The following is a 26,064-nucleotide window of genomic DNA, read 5'->3' as shown; positions in this document are numbered from 1 at the left end:
AACACATCTTTAATCATTTGTACACGAAGAGTATTACAATCATAAAAAAAAGCCTTGCTAAAAATCTTAAAACATGCCGAACACTCCATGAATGTATTTGCGACTGAAGATATACATGTATCTTTGCTAAGGGACCACAGTAGCAAAGGAAAGGCTAAAACTATGTACAAGCAGCCTTGTAAAATCGGTATGTACATTGTACCAATAAAAATAATGAAATGGGAATATTACAAAGAAAGTGCCTGTCTCATCAATACAAGTTCATAGAAGGGGATAGGTAGGTATGACCTTATAACAATGGTCTGTTCCTCTTGAAGTGGTATACGTCATATGCCTTGTGTGAAAGAAAATATACTTAGTAAATACGCTCTACTGGCAGGGAAGCATCACTCCATGTTAAAGAGAACTGAAAATCGCTGAATTTAAATAGAGCAAACAGAAGATTTTAAAAAGGCTCCATTGTAATTGGACGCAGAACAAACACCAAGAACTGCACTCGAGACACGCATTGGTATCACAACCACACTAGGCAAATTGATCGCTATCAACTCTTTCATTATTATTACATGCACAACGAAAGGAGCAATAAAACAAAATTACGTCTTAAACGCTGGTCATGGACCAGAGCCCTCTATTGTAATAAATGGCTCTGACATGAATGTACGTGGAGCACCTACTCCTCTTCAGCACCAGTGAATACGCACAATGAGTTTAAATGAGCATTTTTTTTTTTTTTTTTTTGGGGGGGGGGAGTCAGCATAGGAAAATCTAAGTGAACAGGACATAGTGTCATCAGTATATTGCTACTCTTACTACATTTGTCAATGTTATTACTATACTAATCATATAGTAGCAGTGGTGATGGAAGTCAAATTTGCTCTCTGTATGTGGGCCTGTCGAAGAGTTGGACACGCGAAATATTTCAAATCGTCTTGGGTCTTCTTTTCAGATGTTATAAAAGCTGAATTAGGGTAGATTACGAACACATCGTTTACTGGGAGAGCTTAACTCGAAAGTCTTTAATATTGGCTTTCACACCAGTTGCCCTCGTAGATCCTGTCAGAGTGTCAGTGGATTCCTGCCGGTGCAAACTGCATGTCTTTCCTGAGTTGCTCTTCCTTTCTTTCCTTTTCCTTTCTGTCCATCGATTCAATGTTACATTTCGCTCTCTCCAGGCAACTCAAGATGAATTTCAGCAGCTCTGTGCTTCTTTCCACATCTTCTTCATGGTTCTCGTGTGTGTAATTTTCAACTAGGATCATATCCTCCTCTGGAATACGTTGGAACAATTTCCGCGGATCCCGCCCATTACTTTCCATGTCGGTTTTATGCGTGAAAACGTATTTCATCTTCACACCTTCAAAAGATAATGAGACACAGAGAGGGACAGAATGAGAAAACATAAGGAAAGAATACAAACACAGAATATGCCCATACATACTTATGTTGCTGCATGGTTAAAACACCACAAAGAAACGCCTGTGTAATGACAGGAAAATAAAAGTTTCATTTACTGTTAAAGTGAAACTTATGTCGGTAAATATTGAAAAAAACCCGATCCATTATTCAAAGCTGAATTATTTTTATTTGCCAGATACTGTGGTATATTTTTCAAAAAATGTGCATATTGCATTTCTGATTACGTCACTCTCACAGGAATTCTTATTAGTTTTCACATTATATACAATACACCGCAAAAATACATTTTTAGATCTGGAAGTTACCAATCACGACTTCGAAAAGGAAATGTGATGCGGACTTGATTTGTGAGACAGTTGTAAGGGTGGGTATGCTCTCATTACAATCATAATTCACAGATGTGGATACCACTGGTAAAATGGAGCACGTGAAATCTAGATCAGTAATAACTGTCTACTTTTCCCAAGAAATTCATTACTCTCCCTGCCTTACGGCTTTATTTCATTTTTGTTCCTGTACACAATAACTTGAGTTGACTTTCACCAAGGCCCAAGTCACATATTAACACGGATCCTCAATGATCTACACGATTATCCGAGGAGATCAGGGATAGTATCGACCTCGATGGAGAGTCGACGAGGGTTGATGTGACTGTACACACGGTATCAACACGGCAGCAACACGCCATCGGATAAGGCCGGAAGAGCCCGGCATCTACACGGACAAACACGGCATACACGGATCAACACGGCAGCTACAAACTGAATGAATTTATTCGACTCAAGGAATGAGTCGAATAAACTCATTCTTTTTTGGCCAAAAGTGCATTACCAGTTTGTTTCTTCATTTCTTTCTGGAGCCAATACGTCAAATCTCAATGTATATATATATATATATACATATATACATATATATATATATATATATATATATATATATGAAGAGTTAGTTTGCAAAAACCGATAAGTCCATATTTGTCAAATGGAGATATATATATATATATATATATATATATATATTATGCAGATATATATATATATATATATATATATGAAGAGTTAGTTTGCAAAAACCGATAAGTCCATATTTGTCAAATGGAGATATTTGCGATTAAAGGTCAAGAAAAATAAAGAGAATAATACGAAAATGTTTGCTTCTTTTGACCATAACTTCAAAAATATACGTTTATATGTAGTGACCAATATCTCATTTAAAAGGTATTATTTTGTACTTTATGAAAGAGACCGTACTTCAAAATCTTCAAAAATGGACTTATCGGTTTTTGCAAACAAACTCTTCATATTTATATATATATATATATATATATATATATATATATATATACACATTGTATTACCTATAAAGAAAGGTCACTTACCACACAACTTTTCTACCTCTTCGGGAAATTTAATTAGAAATCCATTCAAATCGTTGGTAGCAGTTTCCCCTCTGTTAAAATATAAAATCAAATGTAAACAAACAAATACAATATCGAATGAATCAGAAAAAAAATTGTTTGTTTGTTTGTTTGTTCATTTCCGTCTGAGAAGATGGCTTGATAGCCCATATTCAGCTACGTTAAGCTGGTCTTCCATGTGGTCCAGTTGGACGTGAGGAGGGAGCACTTCACCGGGTTAAACACCCTGCTCTTTGCGATGAAAGGATGAAGCGGGATCTTTTACGTGCATAAATTACTAATTGTTACTCTCTCATACACGGGACCTCCATTTTACGTCCTATCCGAGGGACAGAGTGTTTTGCCTCTGGCTAGAGGGGGCGGTACGCTTACACACAACATTGCTCAGTCCAGACTCGGGTTCGAACCCGGGCCGCGTGATCGTGAGGCAGACGTGCTACCAACTGAGCCAACTCTTCGCCCTATTCACATCTTGAATTAATTGCTGTTCACTGAAATTCAGAAAACCCTGAATGATTATTCCATATTTTTGACGGGTTCTACATGCAATAATTAATGCAGATCGGAAATATATTACTGATGAAAATGTGCCATTGCAGGACACCAGAATTTTAGTATTTGATCCTAACAATTGCATAAGGCCATGATGTTAGCAATGACAAGTATTATCATTGTTGTTTTTGCTGTCATTCTAATATTTGCTGTTTTAATACCATGCCTCATTAACCACGGGTAGCCTCTATAATAGATTATCAGAGGGTTTTAATGATGATCGATTGTTTCGCTAAGTATACAACTTCCCTTTTTCATAAGGGGGTATTTGGTAAAACATCTTTTGCATGGGTGAAAGTACAAGGCAGGATTCGAACTCGAAGAATAGTTTTAATTGCAAAGACAAGGTCCACAGTGAGAGATTGAAATAAATCCATAGATCATTGACACGATATTTTAAAGATTTCGGAATCTCGACCTAACCATTCGTTATTAAAGCTATAGTAATGTGAGATTTGACAGTGTCACCTTCTTTTTACGGGCAGAGGCACAAAAAGCCGCACAATGAAAAATCCATGGTAAAAGGGGGAAAGTTAAGTAGATGTACTATCTTTTCTGGCAATGTATTGCACATCAGCCTTTATTACAAGGTAATTGATAAGATCTAATGAAAATGGATATGTGTTGACAGAGAGGAAAGAAATACTGAACACGATACACATCAGTACCAGACTAAAACCTATTGCATTACGTGTTTCCCCCTCTTGAGTTACTTATTCGGCATATCAATGATCCATAATAGAATATTTATCATCAATATTAACGATCAGCTCATCTGCAGATTTCAAAATATGTTTAGCCTTTATGACACATATAACTGAATGATGGACATAACGTTATATAATCATGATATATATATATATATATATATATATATATATATATATATACGCATGTATACATTATACAATCAGCAAAAAAGAAAGTAAACACTTTTTCGAGGTCATATTTTTTAAAGAAGATTCTGATGAAAATCAGTTTGTTATATGCTATATTAAAGATAATTTAATTGGCCATTATGCTAAGGTTTATTAAAAAAGAAAGAAAACTTCACGCATGGGTGAGCACATTAGTTTTTTTCCTCGAAGGCTCAAAATTAAGAATTGCAAAAATTGACATTTTTTTCTCTTTCATTTACAAATGCCCTTCACAATAACACTGACAACAAAAGACCAGTGAAACACAATGAGAGACATGAATGAAATAGCAAACATAAGTCTTCATTCTCTTTATTCCTTTATAACCTCAAAGAGAAGCAAAGTGGGAATCTAAAGGGCAGAAATAAGAATTTTCTGTCAATTCAAACTTCAAATGATATAGGGAATAATATTAAGCATAAAGATGATTAAATGAGCAGAATTTCATTATTCACTTCTTTTAATCTAGTGATTTAAGAATTCATGAGACAAATTAAAAAACCAAACATTATTTACAATTTCCTAATTTGAAAGAAAGCTCAAATTTCAACCATTTTTGTTCATAATTACTTCTTCTTTCATACTATTTGAATTTAGATTTGACATACGATTCTTTATTATCCTCCATTATTTTTAACCGTCATTGATCATTTGCGCTTTAAAGATATGATAGAGATCAAACGTTTATTTTTATGACTTTTTCATGTTTCGTTTTGTGTGATGTTTGTTGTTTGTTCTTATTGTTCTATGGGAGAGCACATATACGCATGAATGACAACTTGTTCAGTTTTGCAATTTTTACTTTCGTGCCCTGGTAGAGAATAACAAGTGCTCACTCATGCGTTAAGTTTCAGTTTTGGTGACCTAACAAGTTGATAGCCAATTGAATTACCTTTCATATGGTATACAATAGATTAGGTTTCAGCCAGATATTCTATGAGAAATATTAACTTGAAAAAGCGTTTACTTTCATTTTTTGCTGAATGAATATATCCCTACATAATCAAAGAAGAAATTATTATAATAGATAATCACTACCAATATTAATTTTTTTAGTGTGTGTGTGCGTGTGAAATGGCTAAGAGCACGATGCGTGTTACATAATTTGGATAGAGTGCGATAATATTTTATTTAAAGCTAATAGCGAGATGTTTTATTGTCAAAACAAACTTCAGATACTACGCAAGTAAGGTCTAAGTCCCCTAAACCAATGACTATCCTATGTAAGAATCTATGGAATGTAGTCTTACTTTACTTTTTCAGCATTCAAACTTCTCCAAAAACTTATTTAATTTTCACTGAACTGGAAAAAATACTTTGAATTTAATGTGATTATCAAAAGCATTTTGCTTTAATACGGTGCCTACAACATGCATTAATTTGATTTTGTCAAGTATGGCCTCACCTTGCGTCAGCCACATGTATAGGACAGTGTATCCTTTCACTGACGTTGTACCCTGAAAGGAACGTGATAAACATACAATCAATTTGTTTACATTCCACATTGTACCGCAATTATACACTGTCTACCCTTAGTAGACGTTTGGATAATATATCATATCCCTATGATAAGCATTAAAGCATGTGAGGGTAGCCGACATTATTTCCCTTTGAACTGAATGCATGTATTGTTGTGCATTTTGCTTTTTCATTTGATTTTGATTTTATGAATTTTTTATAAAGAATTCTCTTTCTTACAAAAAAAAAAAAAAACACACAACAAAGAACCCGGAGTTACATGTACAGAGAAACAAATAACTTGGTCATATCCCAGCCTCTCGCAAACAAACACAAACAAAACGAATATGAATTAGATGCAACCACGACATTTCAGGCCTGTGTGTGTGTGTGTAGGTGTGTGTGTCTGTCTGTCGGTCTGCTCATTATTATCTTTCCTGGGAGCATATCTTTATCACAGTAACATACCAGGCCATTGTTCGAGGCACCGGTTGAAACTATGTGCCTTCGATGACTTCAGTAGCCCTTTTTTTTTTTCGGGACTGCGCCCCTCAGAAAATAGTGCGACTGAAGTCACCTCATGTACATTTTAATTTCAACCAGAGCCTTTCAGGCCTGGTATATTTGTATACTATGTACACTGAAACCAAACATTCTACTAAGCTGATCAATTAAAGGAAATATAGAGAAAATTTGTGAGTGATGTATACATAATGATTATCATTACACCTTCTAAAATTCTCACAAAGGCAATACAGCTATATCCTGCGGCGAAGTACTGTATTAAATAACTCTTCAGCAATATTTGAAGAAAAGGAAGCAAGAAACCATACAGACATGGAAAATGTCTTTGAAATAATTTGTGCAGTGCAAATCCACTGTATGAAAACACCTATAATGAGCATTTTCGGCAGCATACTTCAATTTATGTTTCAATGTACACGTACGTAGAATTGATTACAACTCTACGAGTGTCACATAGACACTCTTCTTTTACATACATGCAAGCACCTTTTCCTTTTTTTTTTCTTCAAAATCTCAAATTGATTAAAAATCGCTTCACTAATGTGATCATTACGGGACTTCACACGTATTTCTTATCTAATTCCCCCCCCCCCCCCGGAAATGGCACCATCAAGTCAAATTCAACTTAAGTTGCACGAAGAAAATCATATTCTTACGCATTTGATCCATATATTGAGTGGTATCATCCAAGTAAGTTTGAAGGCCTCTGTTGTCAAAGAGTGTGATATGGCTTGTCAGGTGATACGGTGTTTTTTCTTTTGTAACAATACCATCTGCCATCAGGTCGTCCGTGGTTTCGTCAGCGTGTTTGTGGTACTCACCTGCATTATGATAGTTGTGACCAGCAATTAAAGAAACGCTGATTACCCGGCGTATACCAAACATTACATACATGCACATGCGTATAATCATATGCATGAAAACATGCAAACCATGTGATAAGTTCAATACTATGCAAGAGAAACTCATAACGTGTAGTTTTTCTTCTTTTTTTAAGAGCCACCCAGATAAGGACTGCGGTAAGTGGTATAACCTTTGATACTGCCACCAGGCATGCCCTGTGTCGCCAGCCCAACCCGAGAGACTTCCATATTTACCTTCTATACATCGTCGGCGTTTTCACGAATTGACGCTATTTCGATTTTGGTCAAAATTTTCAAAATCGAGATATTGGTACCAAATGAAAGTGCTTTCAAAACTCTACCAAATCCCAAAATTTTAGATCCCAAAATTAATTATTCTTAATTTTATCAAAGAAAGAAAAAAACGACGGTACTCGAAATATCGAGAAATTGAGAAAAAGGAGTTTCACGAACCGACGCACGAAAGATACGCCGGTTCGTAAAACCCGAATTGCTACGGTGAAGAGCAATGCGGGTTTCACGAACCGTCGCAGTTGCATTACTTTGAGCTTTGTTCAACTTACTGGCCTAGAATTAGGTTTTGGCCCTAATCCAGATCTCAGAGTGAGAACCAAACCTTCTGAAAGATGAATGACGGCCTAAGCCAGCCCACTGTCCACGAGTGAAGTGAATGGTAAGCTATAATCCTATTAAAATCATGCTCAAAATAACAGTTTCAGTTGGACTACCATAACCATTAATTGCGGTAGTGTGTAGTCCCATGTATTCAATCGCGTGATGCTTATGAAGCCTAGTCTGTAAACGCCATCCAATTTCAAATTAGATCCCAAATCATATTATTTATTGTTTCTTTTCAACTTATGTCGTTACTTCTGAGACTACTGAGTACTGTAGTCGTAACGTCTGTGTGCAAGACATGCAGATTGCAAGATTTCAAAGTCTCGAAGACACTAAAATCCTTGACTTTTGAGTTGAAAATGAAATCATGAGATTGACAAAGTAGGCGTAGGCTACTAAACTATAAAAAAAAAAATAAAAAGTCTAACAGTAAAACTCAAAGGAAGAGTAAAGAATAAAGTTAGACATGTTAGACTTTTACTTTCAAGTCTAACTATTAAGTCTAAGTTAAGACTTGTAATACCAGTTACTAAAACTAAGATCAGCTGAAGTCTAAGACCAAGTCAAATTAACACAGTTCAGAGCCATACCGGTAGTCTAGCTCTAGATCTACATCTAGACTAGTGGTAATAGTAGGTAGAGTCCACCCATTTTTTCCTCCAATCTCCACTGGTCCATTCCTGAAAAAGTTACTGGTTAGTGTCCAACAGTGATTTTTCCTGGTCAGGGACCGTCGGACCAGTGCCAGTGTGCAGCGTTGGTGTAGATGTCATCTATGACAGTATGTGGTCTAGTGATACTACCTAAACACTACAAGTACTCTACAGGTTAGGTGGCTTTCCTGTACAGTGCAGTGTTAAAGTATACTTGTGAATTCAGCCCTAGTACCGTACTGTGTGTAGTGTATGTCTAACGTTAGTTCGAGTGGAGTACCTAAGCACAGCGGTGGGGCTTTTTTCCCCTAAAACTTGTGAATGTGGCCCAACCAAATGGCGTTTATATATTTACGCTTGATTGATAGTGATACAGTGGCGCTGTCGATTTCCACAGCAGCCATACATAATCTTTTGTCCTTTCTTCTTTCCTTTTTTCCCTTTGTTCTTTCACTCTTTTTATTCTTGGAATCGAAGGACTTCCTAAGAAATGTCCCTCGACTGATTTAACCAGGACTCTTGAGTCCTGGTAAACCTAACCTTACCGAGTAACCGTTAACGTTTGTTAGGCCTAACATAACAGTAACACTGACTTAGCCCTGTATTGACTTTGTCTTTGGCCGACTTACTGAGATGGCTAGTCTCACTCTTTAACGTTAGTCTAAACGTAGTCGCTAGATCTGTCAGTGTCAGTGTCACCGGTCATTGTATATGGTGCCATCTCTAACGTACTTTAACAAGTTGATGTTAGTTATCTATGTCAACTTACTGATTTAGTAATAGTGGTACTGTCATCCTGTTGGACATCGCCGAAATATCATCCGTGACGTGTTAATTTCGTGTCACAAAGACAAAAGTTGCCAAGATCTAATAGTATTAGATGTCTAGATTTAGATGTAGTCTAGATCTAAGTAATATGAAATCTGTGTAACTTAAAAGTGAAAGGTCTAGACTTCACTTAGTCTATAATTAGACCAGACATTCATGAGGCAAAGGCCTATTTAGTAGATCTATTCTTATTCTATTTTAATGTCAATTCCTGCTAACTCGCCACGTGTTATTCCTAAGGCCAAGGACTTCCGGGTTAGTGATTTTTTTTTTTTTTTGATAAATACCAAACAGCAGACGTGTTTCATTTGCATTCTTGCACAGACTTCATGAAAATATGTGCAGTATCAAAGAAATATGATGCACATGACAATGCCACTGTTTTATAGGTGAATGGTTAATACCTTTAAAAGCTGAATGATAATGTAGAGTCTAGGTCCAATTAAAATGATACAGTCTCTGATAAGAAACAGGTTTGATTGTCGTAGACTGTTTCCCAAATGCAGGTAGTAATATTCAGCTACTTCAATGCAATGCCTTGTTTACAAGTACATGTAGATTTATATTCATGTGAATGATAATTCAATTTCTACATGAGACTTACTAAGTGCTAGACATAAGATCTTGCATCATTAAAATGTGTAAATGACGAGACAATTTGAATATGGATCAAAGACGAACAGCAGTATATTTTGACATTCTTTGATCCTGCATAGGCCTACCATTTTGTTTTATGTTTAATATAAATAGAGCAAAATGATTTCAACTTCAGTTTTGTTGGCTGATTTTTTTTTTCTTCTCAAAATTAAAGTTGTATCTTGTACCATGATGTTTGATTTTAATCAAAAGTTCTTAATTTCTTTCTTTTCTTTCAGATGACTGGTGCCATGTAGTAGCGAAGAACTGGACTGTCTCAGAAAAGAAAAGAAAAAGTACAGGGTCGTGTACATCATCAACGGATGTGAATACAATGGTAATTAGAGTCTAGGTCTAATCAAGATGTTAAAGTCTCTGATAATAAAGAAGTTTGATTGTCGTAGACTGTTTCCCAAATGCAGTTAGTAATATTCAGCTTTTTCAAAGCAATGCCTTATTTACAAGGACATGTAGATTTATTCATGTGAATGATAATTTAATTTCTACATGAGACTTACTAAGTGCTAGACATAAGATCTTGCATCATTAAAATATGTAAAAGGCGAGACAATTTGAATATGCATCAAAGACGAACAGCAGTATTTTTTGACATTCTTTGATCCTGTATACCATTTTGTTTTATGTTTAATATAAATAGAGCAAAATGATTTCAACTACAGCTTAGTTGGCTGATTTCTTTTTCTCAAAATGAAAGTTGTATCTTGTATCATGATGTTTGATTTTAATAGAAAGTTCTTAATTTCTGTCTTTTCTTTCACATGACTGATGCCATGCAGTAGTGAAGAGCTGGACTGTTTCAGAGAAGAAAAAAAGTACAGCATCGTGCTTATCATCAAGGAATGTGAATACAGTGGCTTAGGAAAGAAGGCAATCTACAGATAGGATAGAAGGGAGAACTTGGGATGAAGGGCGACAACATAAGGACGGTATATCTACATTAAAATGTGATTGTAAAGTGGAAACATAAAAGAAGATTCTAAGATTGAAGGTGAAAACATGCATTCCATTCTGTGATGTCGTAATTACAATTTTGCTACACTTTAATAACACTACTGAGAGACATTTATATCAAGGCAAGCTTCATGTGGATATGGAATGTTAGATTTTCTTTAAGTGTTCATTGGTATGTATTTCATGATAATAAATCTTGAAGGTTTACGGTGTGGTAATCATAACCTTGTGATACATCTTGATAAATTTCTAAGTGCACATTGGCAATATTCAGATGATGCTGTAATCAGATGAAGTTAGATGGTTGAATAATCATTGCATAGTACTAATAGTTATCGACTGAGGATTAACATGCCCTTCACTGATTTATTTTTCGTAAACGGTGATAATTGCGAGAGTCAATCTAAATTGTCGGGGGCATAACCAAATGTGTCACACTGTCAAAATGTGTATATCAGAAACTTTTCCCTCGCTGTACGAATTTTCACAGAAAACAGATTTATGAGAGTCACAAATGGTAGCTTAGACCCATTAACAAAAAGTTCCAGCTTCATCTTCAACCATGTTCATGATACGTGTTCATCTACCTTTTGCAAACATTCTGAATGTTGATTGAGACATGTTATACATGTATGTATTTTTATGAAATTAATGCAACAAATAATCAAATATGCATCTCTGCTAGATGATAATATTAATCCAGTTAATGACATGCCAAACTCACCTCAAACTGTAATTCATTCTATTCTCCTTTATTTTTTTATTTATTATTTTGTTGTCTTCAACCCACTTTGAATGTGTTACGTATGATTCTTATAAACATGGGAAATGCACTCCATATAACTGATAGGACTTATAACAAATTGACATAATCATTCAACCATCACTAGACAGTTCTGTTATGAGATGTTCTTTATTTAACTAAAATTGTAAATTATGATACGTGTATGCTCCCATGCAAACTCACAACAAAATACAGAAATATGATTTCTTTTAATAATAATTCATTATGTCTCTAAATGTACAATTAAAGAAAGTGATTACAAAAAGGATGTCAAACATTGTATATTAAAATAATAGATTATTCATTTGTCTCCATCCGTAGTAACACATGCAACTGCAGTGTGTAGTTTGTGGGCTGCCGTGAAAAAAAAAAAAAAAATCACAGGCAGCCCAAGCGGGATTCGAACCCACGACCTCCGGATTACTAGACCAGCGCCATAACCACTAGACCACCGGGATGCCCTAGCACTACCTTTAGACATGAATGATTAAACATAGAAGGGCTTGGGGGTGCTTCGAAGTTAAGTGCTCTTATTAAATATGCACATGTCATTTGCAACTCGACTAAAGATGATTAAACGCACTGAAATTCTTACTTTAAATAATATTCATAATCTGTTTTTTTTTTCTTTAATAGCTTGGGATGTACACTTCATACTCTGTATCGGTCTACATTTCGCCTACAATATGGAATTCTTTACTTCGAGACGTTTTTTTTTACAAAAGAAAATTAAGAGTCCTTTAAAGGTGCTGTAAAACAGTGGCGTGTTTTTTTTTTTTTTTTCTTTTTTTTTTTTTGGGGGGGGGGAGGGGATTCAAATTAGCCTTGGCCCCTCTCCACCGTCCTTTCCCCCCCCCCCCCCCCCTTGGCTGCATTTTTTTTTTTAGTCATCACATGAAAATTCGTCTGCATCCACCCCGTAGTTTTGCCGATGACCTTCTTTTTAATTATCTTAACCACACACAATTTTGGCCGAATTTCCCCACCCCTCTTGTGAATTTGCTAGCACATGTGTTTATAGTACTGGTGGATTAAGGATTCGGAGGGGGGGGGGGGGGTCGGCCAAAATTTCTCTTTTCTCATATGTAACAAGCCTACGGGGCGAAAGGCTGATTATGGGCTTTCTACACACATTTTTAGATGCTAATTATTGGTTAATATGAGCACGATCATTTATGTTGTGATTAATTTGTTTCCTTTTCATATATGTATAACTATTAGAGACTTAATTGGCTTGGCACTCCTTACATCGACCTATTTTAGACACCCATTTCCTTCTCTCTCTCTTGCATTTTCTCTACTGTCCTGTGAATAGTGTAACTACATGTACATGCAGTACCTCTTCTCTTTTGTATGATATACATCAAGTTTCCATCTGAGCATAATGTGTGTTGCAGCACTCACAAGCTTCATGCATATGCAGCAACATCTTTTTATGTTCATATACATAATTATGCTTGATATATTAATTTGAGAATGTTATTCTTTCTTTTGTATATGTTCCGTCCGCACGCTATAGATGTAAATGTAAATTGTAAGATTTGGTGCGCATGTTCGAACTGTGTGTCTCTTTTTGTGAACACACAAGAACTGATGTAATAATGAACTTGAATTACGCATATTCTTTAATATTGATTCCATCTCCATTTGCCATTAGATATTTATTGATTTATGGAGCTCTTCCACAATTGTTATCCTTCCCATTGTCATTACTCATCTCTGAATAATTCAAATTTGATACTTTATTGAGAACCTATGTTTCTTCGATTACATAATGTACCTCTTCAATATATTGCTGCAAAAGGCATAATAAAACATGACCATTGTTATATATTTAAAATGAAGCTTGAAATTCTGATAATTTTGATATTTATGTATTTTTAGGAGTTTATCAGTTTCGAAGAGTGCATGCAGGATGAGTTTTATGTTTTTATATGATCAAGTGCAGCTATCAAAGAATCTGTTGAGCAGGAAAGAGAAAGATGGAAAATGAGGAATTATGAGTGAATTCGCATGCAAGCCAAATGGCAGTAATGACACCGACAAAAATTGTGACAAAGTAAAAGTCACAAATAATGTGGAATAATAAGAAATAAAGAAATTAATAGATTATTTCAGAGAAAGAAATAACAGAGTGCATGAGTATGAAAGATGAGTAAATGCAAGTAATCATTACTGACTGGCACATCTTTTTCCCTATATTTAGCGGTTGTATCCTTCATCTTAGAACAAACATTCATAATTATTATGAAAGAAGTGAACTGAATTTGAATTAAAAATTATGTGAAAAATAAAGAAAGTAAGTTAAAAAAGTAAAAAATAAAACAGTAAAAAGTAAAAAAAAATATGAAACACAGTATACCGAGTACATATTAATTACCAAATAATAAATGTCCACATGCAAAAGTGTTGAATAATATATCCACACCAAAAAGGAGGGGGGGAGGGCAAAGAAATCTTTGGAGCGATCAACGACAGCTCTAATAACAATGCTAAATGAAGATGAAAACAAGGACAACACGCTTTTTAGAACAATTAAGAGAAACTGGCTTATATTATCATCTTAATTATCACCTAATGTATTATAATCATCACAATAATCATTACATGACAATTAATTTCAATTAATAAGGTTATTGTTGATAAGCAGGTATAGCCCTAATAGTATTTGTATGTAAACACATACGAAAATGAAATAGCGACGGTTCGTAAATACACGCGTATTGCACGTTACCTATTGTGCAGGCCCTACAGCGCGGGTCTCACGAACCGGCGTAATACAACTTACGTCGGTTCGTGAGACCCGCGCTTAAGTACATAACCTATAGTGCGCGCAAGAAACGATGGATTTACGAACCGACGCAGTGAGTTTGAAGACAGAAATATCGTAATTCTTTTGAATTCACACTAAAATTACACTATGGATAGGAAGAACAACTTCCACTCTCATCACCCTGTCAAAATTTTCACACACAAGACAGGAAAAGTCATTGAAAACGTTGTCTAAAACTTGTGAGATCTTTAAACGCGATTTTCTCAGAATTGCATTTTCGCTCAAAAACGAAATAGCGTCGGTTCGTGGTAACACCGACGACATGATGACTGGAATTCATGTCAACATTATCAGACAAAAAAAAAAAGACGATAGTGATTAACATCAGAAATCAATATAAATATAACATAAATGAAATGAATTATTCATATAGTTTACTGGTTTATAACCCAATAATCTGAATCAGAAACCTGGCGCAGTACTGTATATGACACTGCCACAAAGAAGGAAAAGAAAGCAGCCTGTGCACGTGATTTAGCAAAGAGAAGTAACAGTACAGGCCTATAATACCATAATTTGAGCAATTTCCGGGAGGGAAAGTCCACGTTATGTTCAAAATAACCTTAACATACAAAGAATAAGTAAACAGAAACGTTAGAGTTTCATCACGTGGACAAAAACAAATTCTTGGATTTTAAAATTGTTATGTTTTCACACAATGGTTCTGTGTTGTCGTTTTTTTTTTTTGTTTTTTTTTTTTTGGGGGGGGGGGGTTTGTCCTTCGAAATTGTTAATTACATCCGGAAAACATATACGTGTATCATGAAACCAACAAACTGTAGGATCAACCAAACATGCAGGTTATAAAATCTCACACAAAAAACTTCTCAAAGTCATCGAAAGAGCAATACCTTTTTACTGTTGCTATACTGCTGTCATCATGATTTCTGATAATATACTATTGATGATATCATGAATTGTCTTAACAAAGGCTCCACAATGTCTCCACTTTAAGCAGACTGGACTAGGAAATTCAAACCAAATAAAAACTTACAGGAGACAATTACTCAATTTAATTCATGAATCATTTTTATAAATCAATGATTTGAGATTCCAATATTTCAAGATAAAACCATGCTGACAAAATAGTTAATGGTTATTGATGAACGTAGAAAAAGAATTATTTTTAAATGGTTTCAACGTTTCTTTTCTGCTGTGTGCGACATGTCTATCACGTTACTAAATGGGCAGGACTTGATGCAATAACCTCCGTTTCTACCTTTTTTTTCCAACTGGCCAACTTCTCCACAGTAAGACATTTAAAGTAAGTTGCAGGTAAATGTGTCGATACGAAGGAAATGCATTACCTGTCAGGGCAAACATGACCGAGTTGATGAAGGCCGACTTGCCAGTTGACATCACACCAAATAGCCCGAGATTCACCTTGTTCACGCTAAGTTCACTTTCTGTCGCATCACCAGGCTTGTAGGTTCGTATTTGTGTCCTCAGTTTCTCCAACGATTCTTGTGATGGGACTAATAAAGAAAGAAGTGATTCAAAGATTTGGCTGCAAGATGACTCTTGAAGTCCCCGTTGCATAAAAGCTGAGATCAAAATCGTCAGAAATCAAGTACAATGTGTTAGTCTGTGAATATTCAATTCTCACAGGATGATGTCTGACTGTTTAATTCATCGACTTATGATTGATTGCATCTCTTGATATAACATACCACAGGGTCCAGACGGCCGGTACAAAGCTGTATTTGAAAAGTTCAACTACGTGATGTTAAAACACTCTTTTTATACTGAACCACGCGACTATTCCTGCATTATCCCCGCTCCTCACATAACCACTTTCTCATCCATCACAGAACAATCATGCTCTCTCCCAGCTACGCTTTGGTAGATAGAGCCCTGTCAATAATTGCTCCCAACTTTGTAGGCAACTGATCCGAAATCTCGTGAGTCAACGACTTTTTATTTTCTTTAAACGCAAAATTCTAATTTCATTTTATGCCAAAGACAGAACACTTGAAAACATACTTCACTCTATAAAATCATTCGTGTTTTTTTTTTTTTTTTATAGATTTTCAATTATAACCATCACCATGACATGCCTTCACCCTGGCGAACCAAAGGTACAAATGTAATTATAAAACAGTTGTACCATTTCCTTCTATGATTTAGTTTTCCTAAAATATGTTGCAAAGCCTAGGGCAGTCTTAAGATGTCCTATTTTCTTCCTCTCTTCTTTTATTCCGCTCTTTCTTTCACTGTAAATACTCTCTTGATGCTTTTCCGAATTTCCATATCTACTATCTCTTCTCAGGAAAGTTATGATTTTTCATGCTACAGACATTATGAGTCATGCTGTTCAACAGTTCTTCATGTTATCAAATTCATTGTCATCATTATTTTCATCATCGCTACTATCAGTTTTGCATTGTATGGTACGATTACCACCTTACATTGTGAATTGGAGCTGCATGCCCACAATAATTCCTGTTCTGTGACCATTTATTTCGTTTTATGCAACACTATATGAGTTTGGACAGTGTGTCACTTCGATATCAATTCAAGTTACGGTAACCATCCACTCAGTTATTTCATTGTGAGAGTATTCAGTGTGAGAGGTGCTATGGCTTCAATTCATACTGACAAAAGTAACGTTACCACACATTCTTATTTACCCAAGGGAATCTGTTCAGTACGGGTGCTCATCACTACCCCATCATCGCCAGGTGCTCCAAGGTAAAATAAAAATAGGGTTGAAAATCTAAAGAGTCAATCTTGTCCAAGCATGAAAAACGTCTTATACTTCAGAGTTCAGACAGATGTTCAAAACACCACATTGCAGGCGCGGTGGAGCGCCCCAATTTGCATCTCATTATCGCCCCGTTCTATTTGAATTTCCAACGGGCATCCACGGCTGCCACGGCTGCCCGAAACTGTGTGCATGAAAAAGTCAAATCTTTACCTTCTCCTTGTGCCGCTATGCGTGCCGCTAGTAAACTCAAACTTCCCACACTATCTAAGTTTTTAAAAACCTTCCTTTTGATGAAAAAATTATGAAATTTGCTGCACTAGAACTTGAGATATTAAAGCGTTTTGAAAATCACCTCTCGCAAAACATGCTCTCTGTTTTTTTCCGACTGGACTATGGCCGGGCTCCAATGTGTCCGAAATTGGCAACATAAGTTTATCAGGCCTCAATCCATATGTGGTGAAAGTTTTCGCTTGGTTCCACCTGTACTTTTAGAGAAATCAACTTGTTTCTACAGGGTTTGGAATAGAAAATTGTAGTCAGCGAAACAATTGAAAATGACGTCATTTCTTTTCCCGTAATATTGGGCATGCGTGGTACAGTACGTGAGATTCAGGATTTCGTGCTCATTGTTGGTTTGCATGTGACGCAGTCAATTTTGCTGAGTGTCGCACGGCGGTGACTGCTGAGCTGCTGCCGCGCACGCTGCATGCAGCAAAGTGTTGTGTGTGCTGTGACATGCAACGCTACAGTCACGCGATTACATATACATGGGACCGACCTGTACGCGTTGCGTTCGTGTCATTTTTGACATCACCTTCTGTTTTTTTCCGACACAACCATGGCCGGGAATATTACGGTATGACATTTAAAATGCAAGCAGATAAATAAATTTCGGTGTACTCTGTTCGAATGGCACTTTGGTTCCGCAATCACACTTCGTGAATTTTAGGATGATTTTCGAGGCATATTTTTGGCAATGTGCTCGCCAGGTTTTCGCTAAAATTTCACATTTTATCATTGTCAAATCCATTAATATGTTATATGTGCATATTCGGACATGTTTTCAAATTCAAACTAACTCAATTTTAATCCGAAAATAGGTTTCCTTAAATTGTTATTAGCTTGAGAAGTTGTTTACTCTTTCTCAACTACGCGAGTACATGTTGTTTACTTTATGCAAATGAGGCTCGGCTGCCGATGGATTTCTGCGAGATAATTGGGGTGCTCCACCGCGCCTGATTGCTCACACGGAGATTAATGCAGTTCTTTCTCTGTTGATAGTTTTGCCCGGTTGTTTCTACGCCTTCATTGTTTTCCTTCGTTTTGTTTTAATTTCAGAGACAAGCAGGTAGATTCTTTATACTTTATGATAGTGCGTTGATCATGCACGCGGCACATAAACTCAATGCGTTGTTATCATGAATGTTCGGGTAGAAGAAAAAATGTTGTTACCTGTTGGCGCATGACCTTTTCGGCAATCTAATCTCGCCATGTCATGAGTATGTGATACAGCAGTAAACGTGTAGTACATTTACAGCCTTGGCTGTAGATATGAATAAATCGAACAAACGTACCAAGTTCGGTTCCGTTGCCTTCGCAATCTGGACTCCTCTCGTAAGCACGGTGCATCCAGAAGCAGGTGCAGCAGTTGTCTGCGAGAAGATGACAGGTAAAGCATAATCATACGGCAATCATTTACTACATCATAAGAGGCCATTACTGCAAATACTCACTGGACAGACAAGGTTGATATGAAGGCAGACCAATACAACATGGAATCAATTTTATAAGAAACTTCTCTGAAATATCCCTGGATGTGCATGACGGATTGCTTGCAAAATCGAGAACTCTGATTTATATTCCATTGATAGTACAAATTGGAAAAATGTTAAAGTTTCAAGAGACATCAATTCTCGACATTGGCGGTTGATTGCCCGTTGGCCCTGGACCGCAAGAAATAGGTGTCGCTCCACCTTATGATTCGTGGCCACTTATCGGGCCATAGAATATTTGTCAATGGGTACATGGTTTTAAATTTCATCCAGAATATGGGAGCAGGACTGCCCCCCCAAGGAAAAACGCAGTATCTACATCCAGCTCCATTTCTAAACAACCGAGATATTCACCATTTTATCTTTTTGCCAAAGCCCCTGGAAAATATACTCTTTTGAAAAATTCCTTCATTGTGGAATTTTAGTCTATCTAGCTACCAATTTTCCTGGAAAATATCATTTTGTGTTTTTGTTTTGTTTTTCAGTTATTGATGAAAATGTAGATACTTTGGGGAAACCCCACGCAATTGACTGATTTCCCCAAGGAAAAACGCAGTATCTACAATGGAACGAATTTCCCCAAGGAAAAACGCAGTATCTACAGCGGAATGACTAGGATTAATCTTCTGCCATAATTATGTATGCATGTATACATCATTGTTCAAGTATTCTCTGGCCCTGGGGGATGCATCCTCCATCCCCCCCCCCCCCCCATTTATGCCCTGATTACAGAGTAGGCTTCATGAGATTATTAAATAACAGATCGTTCTTGGAACGTTTTGCTTAAAAGTGTACCGGTATCCCAGACCGATCTTGCTGTAGGCCTAACGTTACGTCGATACGTGTTTAATATGAAGCTTGCCAGGGCTGTAATGTGATGCTACATGGCCTAGCCGCTAACTAGCATCTAGAATACTAGATCTAGATCTGTACAGTCTAACTAAGTTACAGTCTGTCTAGACCAAAATAAATCTAAATCGGATGTCTGGACCTAGATCGATCTAGACTAGGTCTAGTTTTTAAATATCGTTTATTCTAGGCTGGCTACGTAGCAGGCTACACGAGTCTACCGCCTCAGGCTATACATGCACGATGCTCACAGAAAAAAAAATAGCCTAACGTTAGAACTGCAGAAGGTTTAAGCCCTACACGAGCCAGGACTCTTTGATTAGAAAAAAAAAAATACATCTAGAACCGGTCTAGAATGAAGTGACATCCGCTCTCTAGGCCTATTCCTTCTGGATTGAACCTAAGTTTAACGTCATGTAAATTTGTAATGTAACTTTTTTTACTCGTAAGTTATGTAGCATGCAGCATGGGATCATGCATGCATTTTACGCAACCCAGTCTCACTAACCGGTTAGGGTCTAGACACTGTCTAGATCCGATAAGAATTAAAATACAACTTATTCTTAACTTTCTCTATTTCGTCCATTTACCGTGGGTACCTATTTTTCCCATGGACCCTAATCTATAGTATTGTCAACTCTGTAATTTTAAGACATAAGTATGGTATGGAGTAGATAATTGAACATTGACACTTCACTAGACCTAGGATTCTAAAAAGTGGTTAAGTTTTAGACTTTTTACTACAGGCCTGCCCTAGAGTAGGCCTATTCAAGTCCTACACTAGATGTTTCTTTAGACTTTCGGAATACGGACCCTGAAAGTTCTGATAAACGTTAAGTCTAACATTAGAAAAGAGACGCAAGACTCAAACGTTAGGCATAGCCTACTGTCTAGACAAGTCTAAAAAAAGACTTAGACTTAGATCTATGAGTATGGGAGGGTTTAACATGTTACATAACCTGACGTTTATCCGATACAACACATATAGATCTAGGCCTATTGTCTTTCGAAGAAACTTTCGGATTCGGAGCCTGAGGAATTTTGACAAGGGTCTAGGCCTAACAAAGTTACTTCACAACAAGTTATAGTACGGATAATGTTCATCATTGAGGTAGAATATGAAAGAATAAAGCTGATCGTTTATCACACGAAGCGAAGTAAACACAAATGTATGCATTTGTGTTTACCTCGCTTCGTGTGACAAACATGCATTGTGTTTACTTCGCTTCGTGTGACAAACAATCAGCTTTATTCTTTCAATATTGAAATAGTTTTGAATAACTTACTCATTATCTGCAGATAAATTTTTCTTGAGGGCTAGGCTCACGAGTAATTTTCCCCACGACAACATTTTGTTTTATTCCAAGTACACACTCCCACTGTATGCTGACTAGCCGGGCCCTGTGCTGACTGCTGCACAGCATCAGTGCAGCTAGCTGCAAGCTGTCAGTGTTGTGTTGTATTGTTTAATGTGCACTCGGTTAGTCTTAATCACACACAGTGTTTTATATTAGGATCACGATCTCATCAAAATATTTACTAATCAGTATTGTTTCGGTTAGATATTTTGAACATTATGTCTTATTATTGAGCAAGTATATCTAAAGAAAGTAATTTACGTTCAAATTACAGAACAACCGGCAAAGTATTCACATATATAAATAACAGTGTCTGGTAATTAAGACTAGCTTTGTAGATACTGCGTTTTTCCTTGGGGAAATATTCATCATGTAGATACTGCGTTTTTCCTTGGGGAAAGTGCAAGTTGAGTGTAGATACTGCGTTTGGCAGTTACGGAAAAGTGGCTTTCTAAACATTTTTTCAAAAATCTGAATATGTCATATGAAGAAGGATTGCCCACTGACTATATTTATGCAAAAAAGTGAAAATCGCCAAAAATGTTAGATACTGCGTTTTTCCTTGGGGGGGCAGAGGAGTTGATAGATAGTCGGAGCTTGTTTGTCAACTCACCGCTTGTCTTCCGAACTCAATCTAATTTAGAGCCAAATTCGATCAAACTATATATACATTTTTTTTTTCTTACGGTCAACATTTATCTCACTTATATAAATAATAAAACTATTGAGGTGCCCAGAAGTTGAATGTGTGACTTAAGGGAAAATCATGTTTATGCCTCAGTTCAATATTTGATAAATCACATTATGTGGTATTTGAGGCCATTTAGCATGTTTGCCGATTTCCACATAATTGTCACGGTATATAATCATTAAATTTTGTGTTAAACTATGAATGTTTCAACACTGTGATGAGTTTGTTTTTTTGTTTTTGTTTTTGTTTGTTTTTGTTTTTGTTTTTGTTTTTTTTTTGGGGGGGTCTCACATCTTACTCACAGAGCATGGTATTTGAGCATATATCACACCTACCAAATTTTACATTGTCATTTTTTATTTAAGACCATCAAAAGTCATTGTCGGGCCATTTTCTACACAGAAGGGCAGTTGGTTCATGTCAATCTATGTAACTTTGTTGTTTTGTGTTGTGTTGCATTGCTTTAAAAGACGTTAAACAATGATATCTACCTCCTTTGTGTCCGTCACCTCGCTTTTTGCGTGTGAGTTTAAACACAAGAAAACACACCAGACCCAAGACGATAAGAGGTATCGCAATTACTGCGACAATAGCGCCCACAGAAAGTCCTCCTGCACACAAACGACAAAAAAAAAAGAAGAAGAAGAATTAAAGAAAAATTTAAGAATGATGACCATGTAAGTGGAGAAGCAACGGCATTAACTATCCTTGGTATGCAAATAAACGAATAAACATACCTAGCTGTGATCTTTCTAAAACGCGTGTGGTGGGTGTATATAAATGTACACGAGTGTGTGTGTGTGTGTGTGTGTGTGTGTGTGCGTGTGAGAGGGTGTGTGTGCGTGTGTGTGCGTGTGTGTGTGTGTGCGTGTGTGTGTGCGTGTGTGTGTGCGTGTGTGCTCGTTTATGGGCTACATGGAAACGTTTTCTCGTGAACATTTCAATCAATCGATTCATTCATAAATTTATCAACCAATTCGTAGAGGTCCTGTGTAATTCCATGACAGCTATCAATATGATTATCTCCCAGACCACTGTAAAGGTAGACGAATAAAATGGTAGACATTTTAGGAATTTTTTTGATATTAGATGAAAGAACTTTTCGGCTTGCCAAATTTGCACATGACTTTATGGACAAATTATGTTGGCTGCAAAGAAAATGAGGCGAGTATACTACAATATGTCAATGGCAGACTTGAGATGTAATGGATTGTCACTTCCTTTAATTTCTATGGTTGTGCCTCAAATCGATGTATTGGCTTTTTGCAGGCTAAAATATCTATACAATTAACCAGAGACTCCTGATTATTGTTACGTGTATATGAAATCACTACGTCCAAGTTTGAAATATGAAATCATAAGTTAGGTAGATCTACTTTTCCCCAAAAAAGACCATACATTGTCCCATGATCTAACGCAACTCTTTGATGTTCGAACTGAAACAGGGAAACCTACCTTAGCATGATTAGCGTCGGAAAAAAAATGATAATTTATGAGAAAGTTACGATGTTTATCGATACTGTAAGTGGTCAAGAGTGTTGTATTATGCAAATCATTTAGGGCGACAATGAAAATGAAGCGTACAATATAACTTAATTTTCCTCCTTGAAATCAGAACAAAAAAAAGGGGGATTTCAATCCTTCAGCATGAGATTATAACCTTGAGCTGCATTGAGTAAGCAGTGGTGAGTTTTACGAGAAGGCGAGTACGGGAGGGGTGTAATGATATTTACAATACGGTCCATGTTCATATGTTTGTTGTTGTTTTTTCGGGTGGAGGTTGCATTTTTTTGGGTATTTTTTGTTTGTTTTTGTTTTTGTATTTATTGTTTGTTTTTGTTTTGTTTTGTGTTTGTTGGGGTGGGGTTTTTTTCAGTGAAAGTCCTACCTGATTTCACGGTCACTGTTATCGTTGCATTTGCCATCCCTTGAACAGCTTCTCCACGGGCATTGCATGTATATGCTTCGCTGTTACTATCAGAGCTCATAGAGACGTTCGCATAGACTGTTTGGTCGCTGGTACCATCCTCCCGTGTCTCGAAGGACGCTGGGAGGAGAGTTATGTCCGACTTCCCAGCTGCTTTGAGTGATATTGTGACGTTTGGTTTGGTCCCATGTACTGTGCACGAGAGCTGGAATTCTCGGCCGTTCACTTCCTTGGTGCAATCCCCTTGACATTTGTCAAAGGTCGGACCGTTCTCATAGGCTGTGTAATCGACACAACACAGGAAAACATGACGGAATGGGACTTTTCAATCAATATCATATCCGGCAATTAAAGATGCACACAAATTGAATGATTTATAGCCCCTTCTATGTCTTTGAAACTAGTTTATTCTTAACGGACGAAAGGATAGAGAGTGGGAAACACAAAATACAAGTAAACATTAAGGATCAAGTGAGCCAATAACGTTTTCTTAAGTTAGACTGAAAACGAATTTTATAATAGATCTGCTAATACACCGGAATTTTTTGGAGTTTATTTTTCATCCTTTGTCTCCCTCTCGTGCATTCTATTTTAAATCGTCCATTCAAAGATGTTAAACATGAATAATATTTAATCAACTTGCATATAGGGTTTAAGCGAGCCCCAGTTGATACAATTCCCCACCTCACGGAAAAAATGTGTGCAACATAAAGCGAGAATACCATTCTCCTTTCTATTTTGAAAACCTATCGAAATTGGCAGAATACCCCTAATATTTGTGACGTCACTGAATGGACTCAGCAAAGCAAAAACAGACTATTAACATAATTGAATAATGCGTCCTATACACAATGCATAGATTCCAAGGTATTTTTTGTTTTCACCAGGTGCGCGTTGTTTTGATATTATCATCATTTTTTTTTTTTTTTTTGGGGGGGGGGGGGGTTGGGGCCAGGGTAAATGATATCCCAATGCAAAGTGAATCTGAGGCTTTTTTCCGTGTGATTATAATGAACTGCTTTAAAAACCTCATCAGCAACCACAATAAGCATCAAATAAAAGGTGAAATTATATGTGTCTACATGCACTTGCCCGCCGCGAACACTTTGAACAAAGCATTTGCTTAGCCTCGCTGCTGTTTGAGTTATGCATTCGGCCGCGTGGGTGGTTTGCTATTCATTCACATTCACCATTGTTTGGTGGGACTTTGGAACTCTAAAACACGATGATCTTTGCCTTCTAAAATATCAAATACGCCTTTCCAGTATTTACGGTTTCTTAGCTGTGCACTGTAGCGTCCTGTGCCACCTTTTCTTTCGAAGAATATCACAGTTAGTCTAATTCGAAGTAATTTGTCCTCTTCTTCCGTGACAAAGAATGCACGTGTGATATTTGTTAAAATTATGACACGTCGTCTGCTGCTGTTAACGAAATTTCCCGAATGCCTCTGAAGTGCTTTCATTACCACACAGACGTTGTATGGATTTTCTCTTTGCTCTTTTTGCATTCCCGTTGTGGAATGACCAAAAGTCTTACATTTTGTCATTTACAGGAATTAAGCATATATACAGCAAATAATTTGTACCAAACAAGTTGTAATTCTCTTTGGATTTCCAAAACAACAAGACTCACAAGTTAATATCGATAATAATTACTGCATGATCTTGAATGCACCATAATTGCATGTACAGATTGTATGCACCAAAAATGCAGAATACATCAAGGTTATTGATTTTCACACTACTGAAGGCAAAGGTATATGAAACCTAACAGCATAAATGTTCTGAAAAAGGAATGCTAAGGTGTTGAATGGTGTATCACAAAGCATACATCATAATGAATATTTTTGAACAACGATGTTAAAGCAAATAATTATTGAGAAAAGCATGTCATTATATTCATTACAATAACATGTAATTTAACTTAATGTTTATACAGTAATGCACTGTGGTGCGGTTACAGCTCGATATTCCGATGGTTCGTTATTCCGAATTTCATTTTCGGATTAACAAATTTTGTGGAATAACGAACCTTCAGGATAACGCCACAAATGTTCGGATTAACGAACCCTGTTTCATTTTCGAATTAACGAAAATTTAGCTTTAGGGAATTTGTGTGTTTTGGATTAACGAACCTTCGGAATAACGATCACAGCACCCTTAGGGCGGACGTCCACTTGGGAGCGGACAAGCCCCGGAAGGGTTGCGGAAGCAAATTTTGTTATTTCGGCATCCTGCCCGCGACAAACGCGGAATAACTTTGTGAATCGGCTTGTCCTGGGACAT

The 26,064-nt window shown here is 36.6% G+C and overlaps 1 protein-coding gene across 1 annotated transcript; it reads right to left on the bottom strand.

The window, feature by feature from the left end:
* LOC140229647 (uncharacterized) lies at positions 1-26,064 on the bottom strand. The gene is made up of 8 exons (XM_072309889.1): positions 26,028-26,064; positions 23,741-24,058; positions 22,362-22,463; positions 15,783-15,938; positions 6,945-7,109; positions 5,711-5,762; positions 2,798-2,868; positions 1-1,357 (listed from the first exon to the last, which is right to left on the bottom strand). The coding sequence occupies exons 1-8, from the start codon at positions 26,062-26,064 to the stop codon at positions 1,068-1,070; spliced, it is 1,191 nt and encodes a 396-aa protein (XP_072165990.1). The 3' UTR covers positions 1-1,067.

The sequence above is a fragment of the Diadema setosum genome, chromosome 6 (genome assembly GCF_964275005.1).
Source record: "Diadema setosum chromosome 6, eeDiaSeto1, whole genome shotgun sequence".
NCBI classification, from domain to species: Eukaryota; Metazoa; Echinodermata; class Echinoidea; order Diadematoida; family Diadematidae; genus Diadema; species Diadema setosum.
Note: the sequence above shows the minus strand (reverse complement) of the source record. Positions and strands in the feature narration are given on the sequence as shown.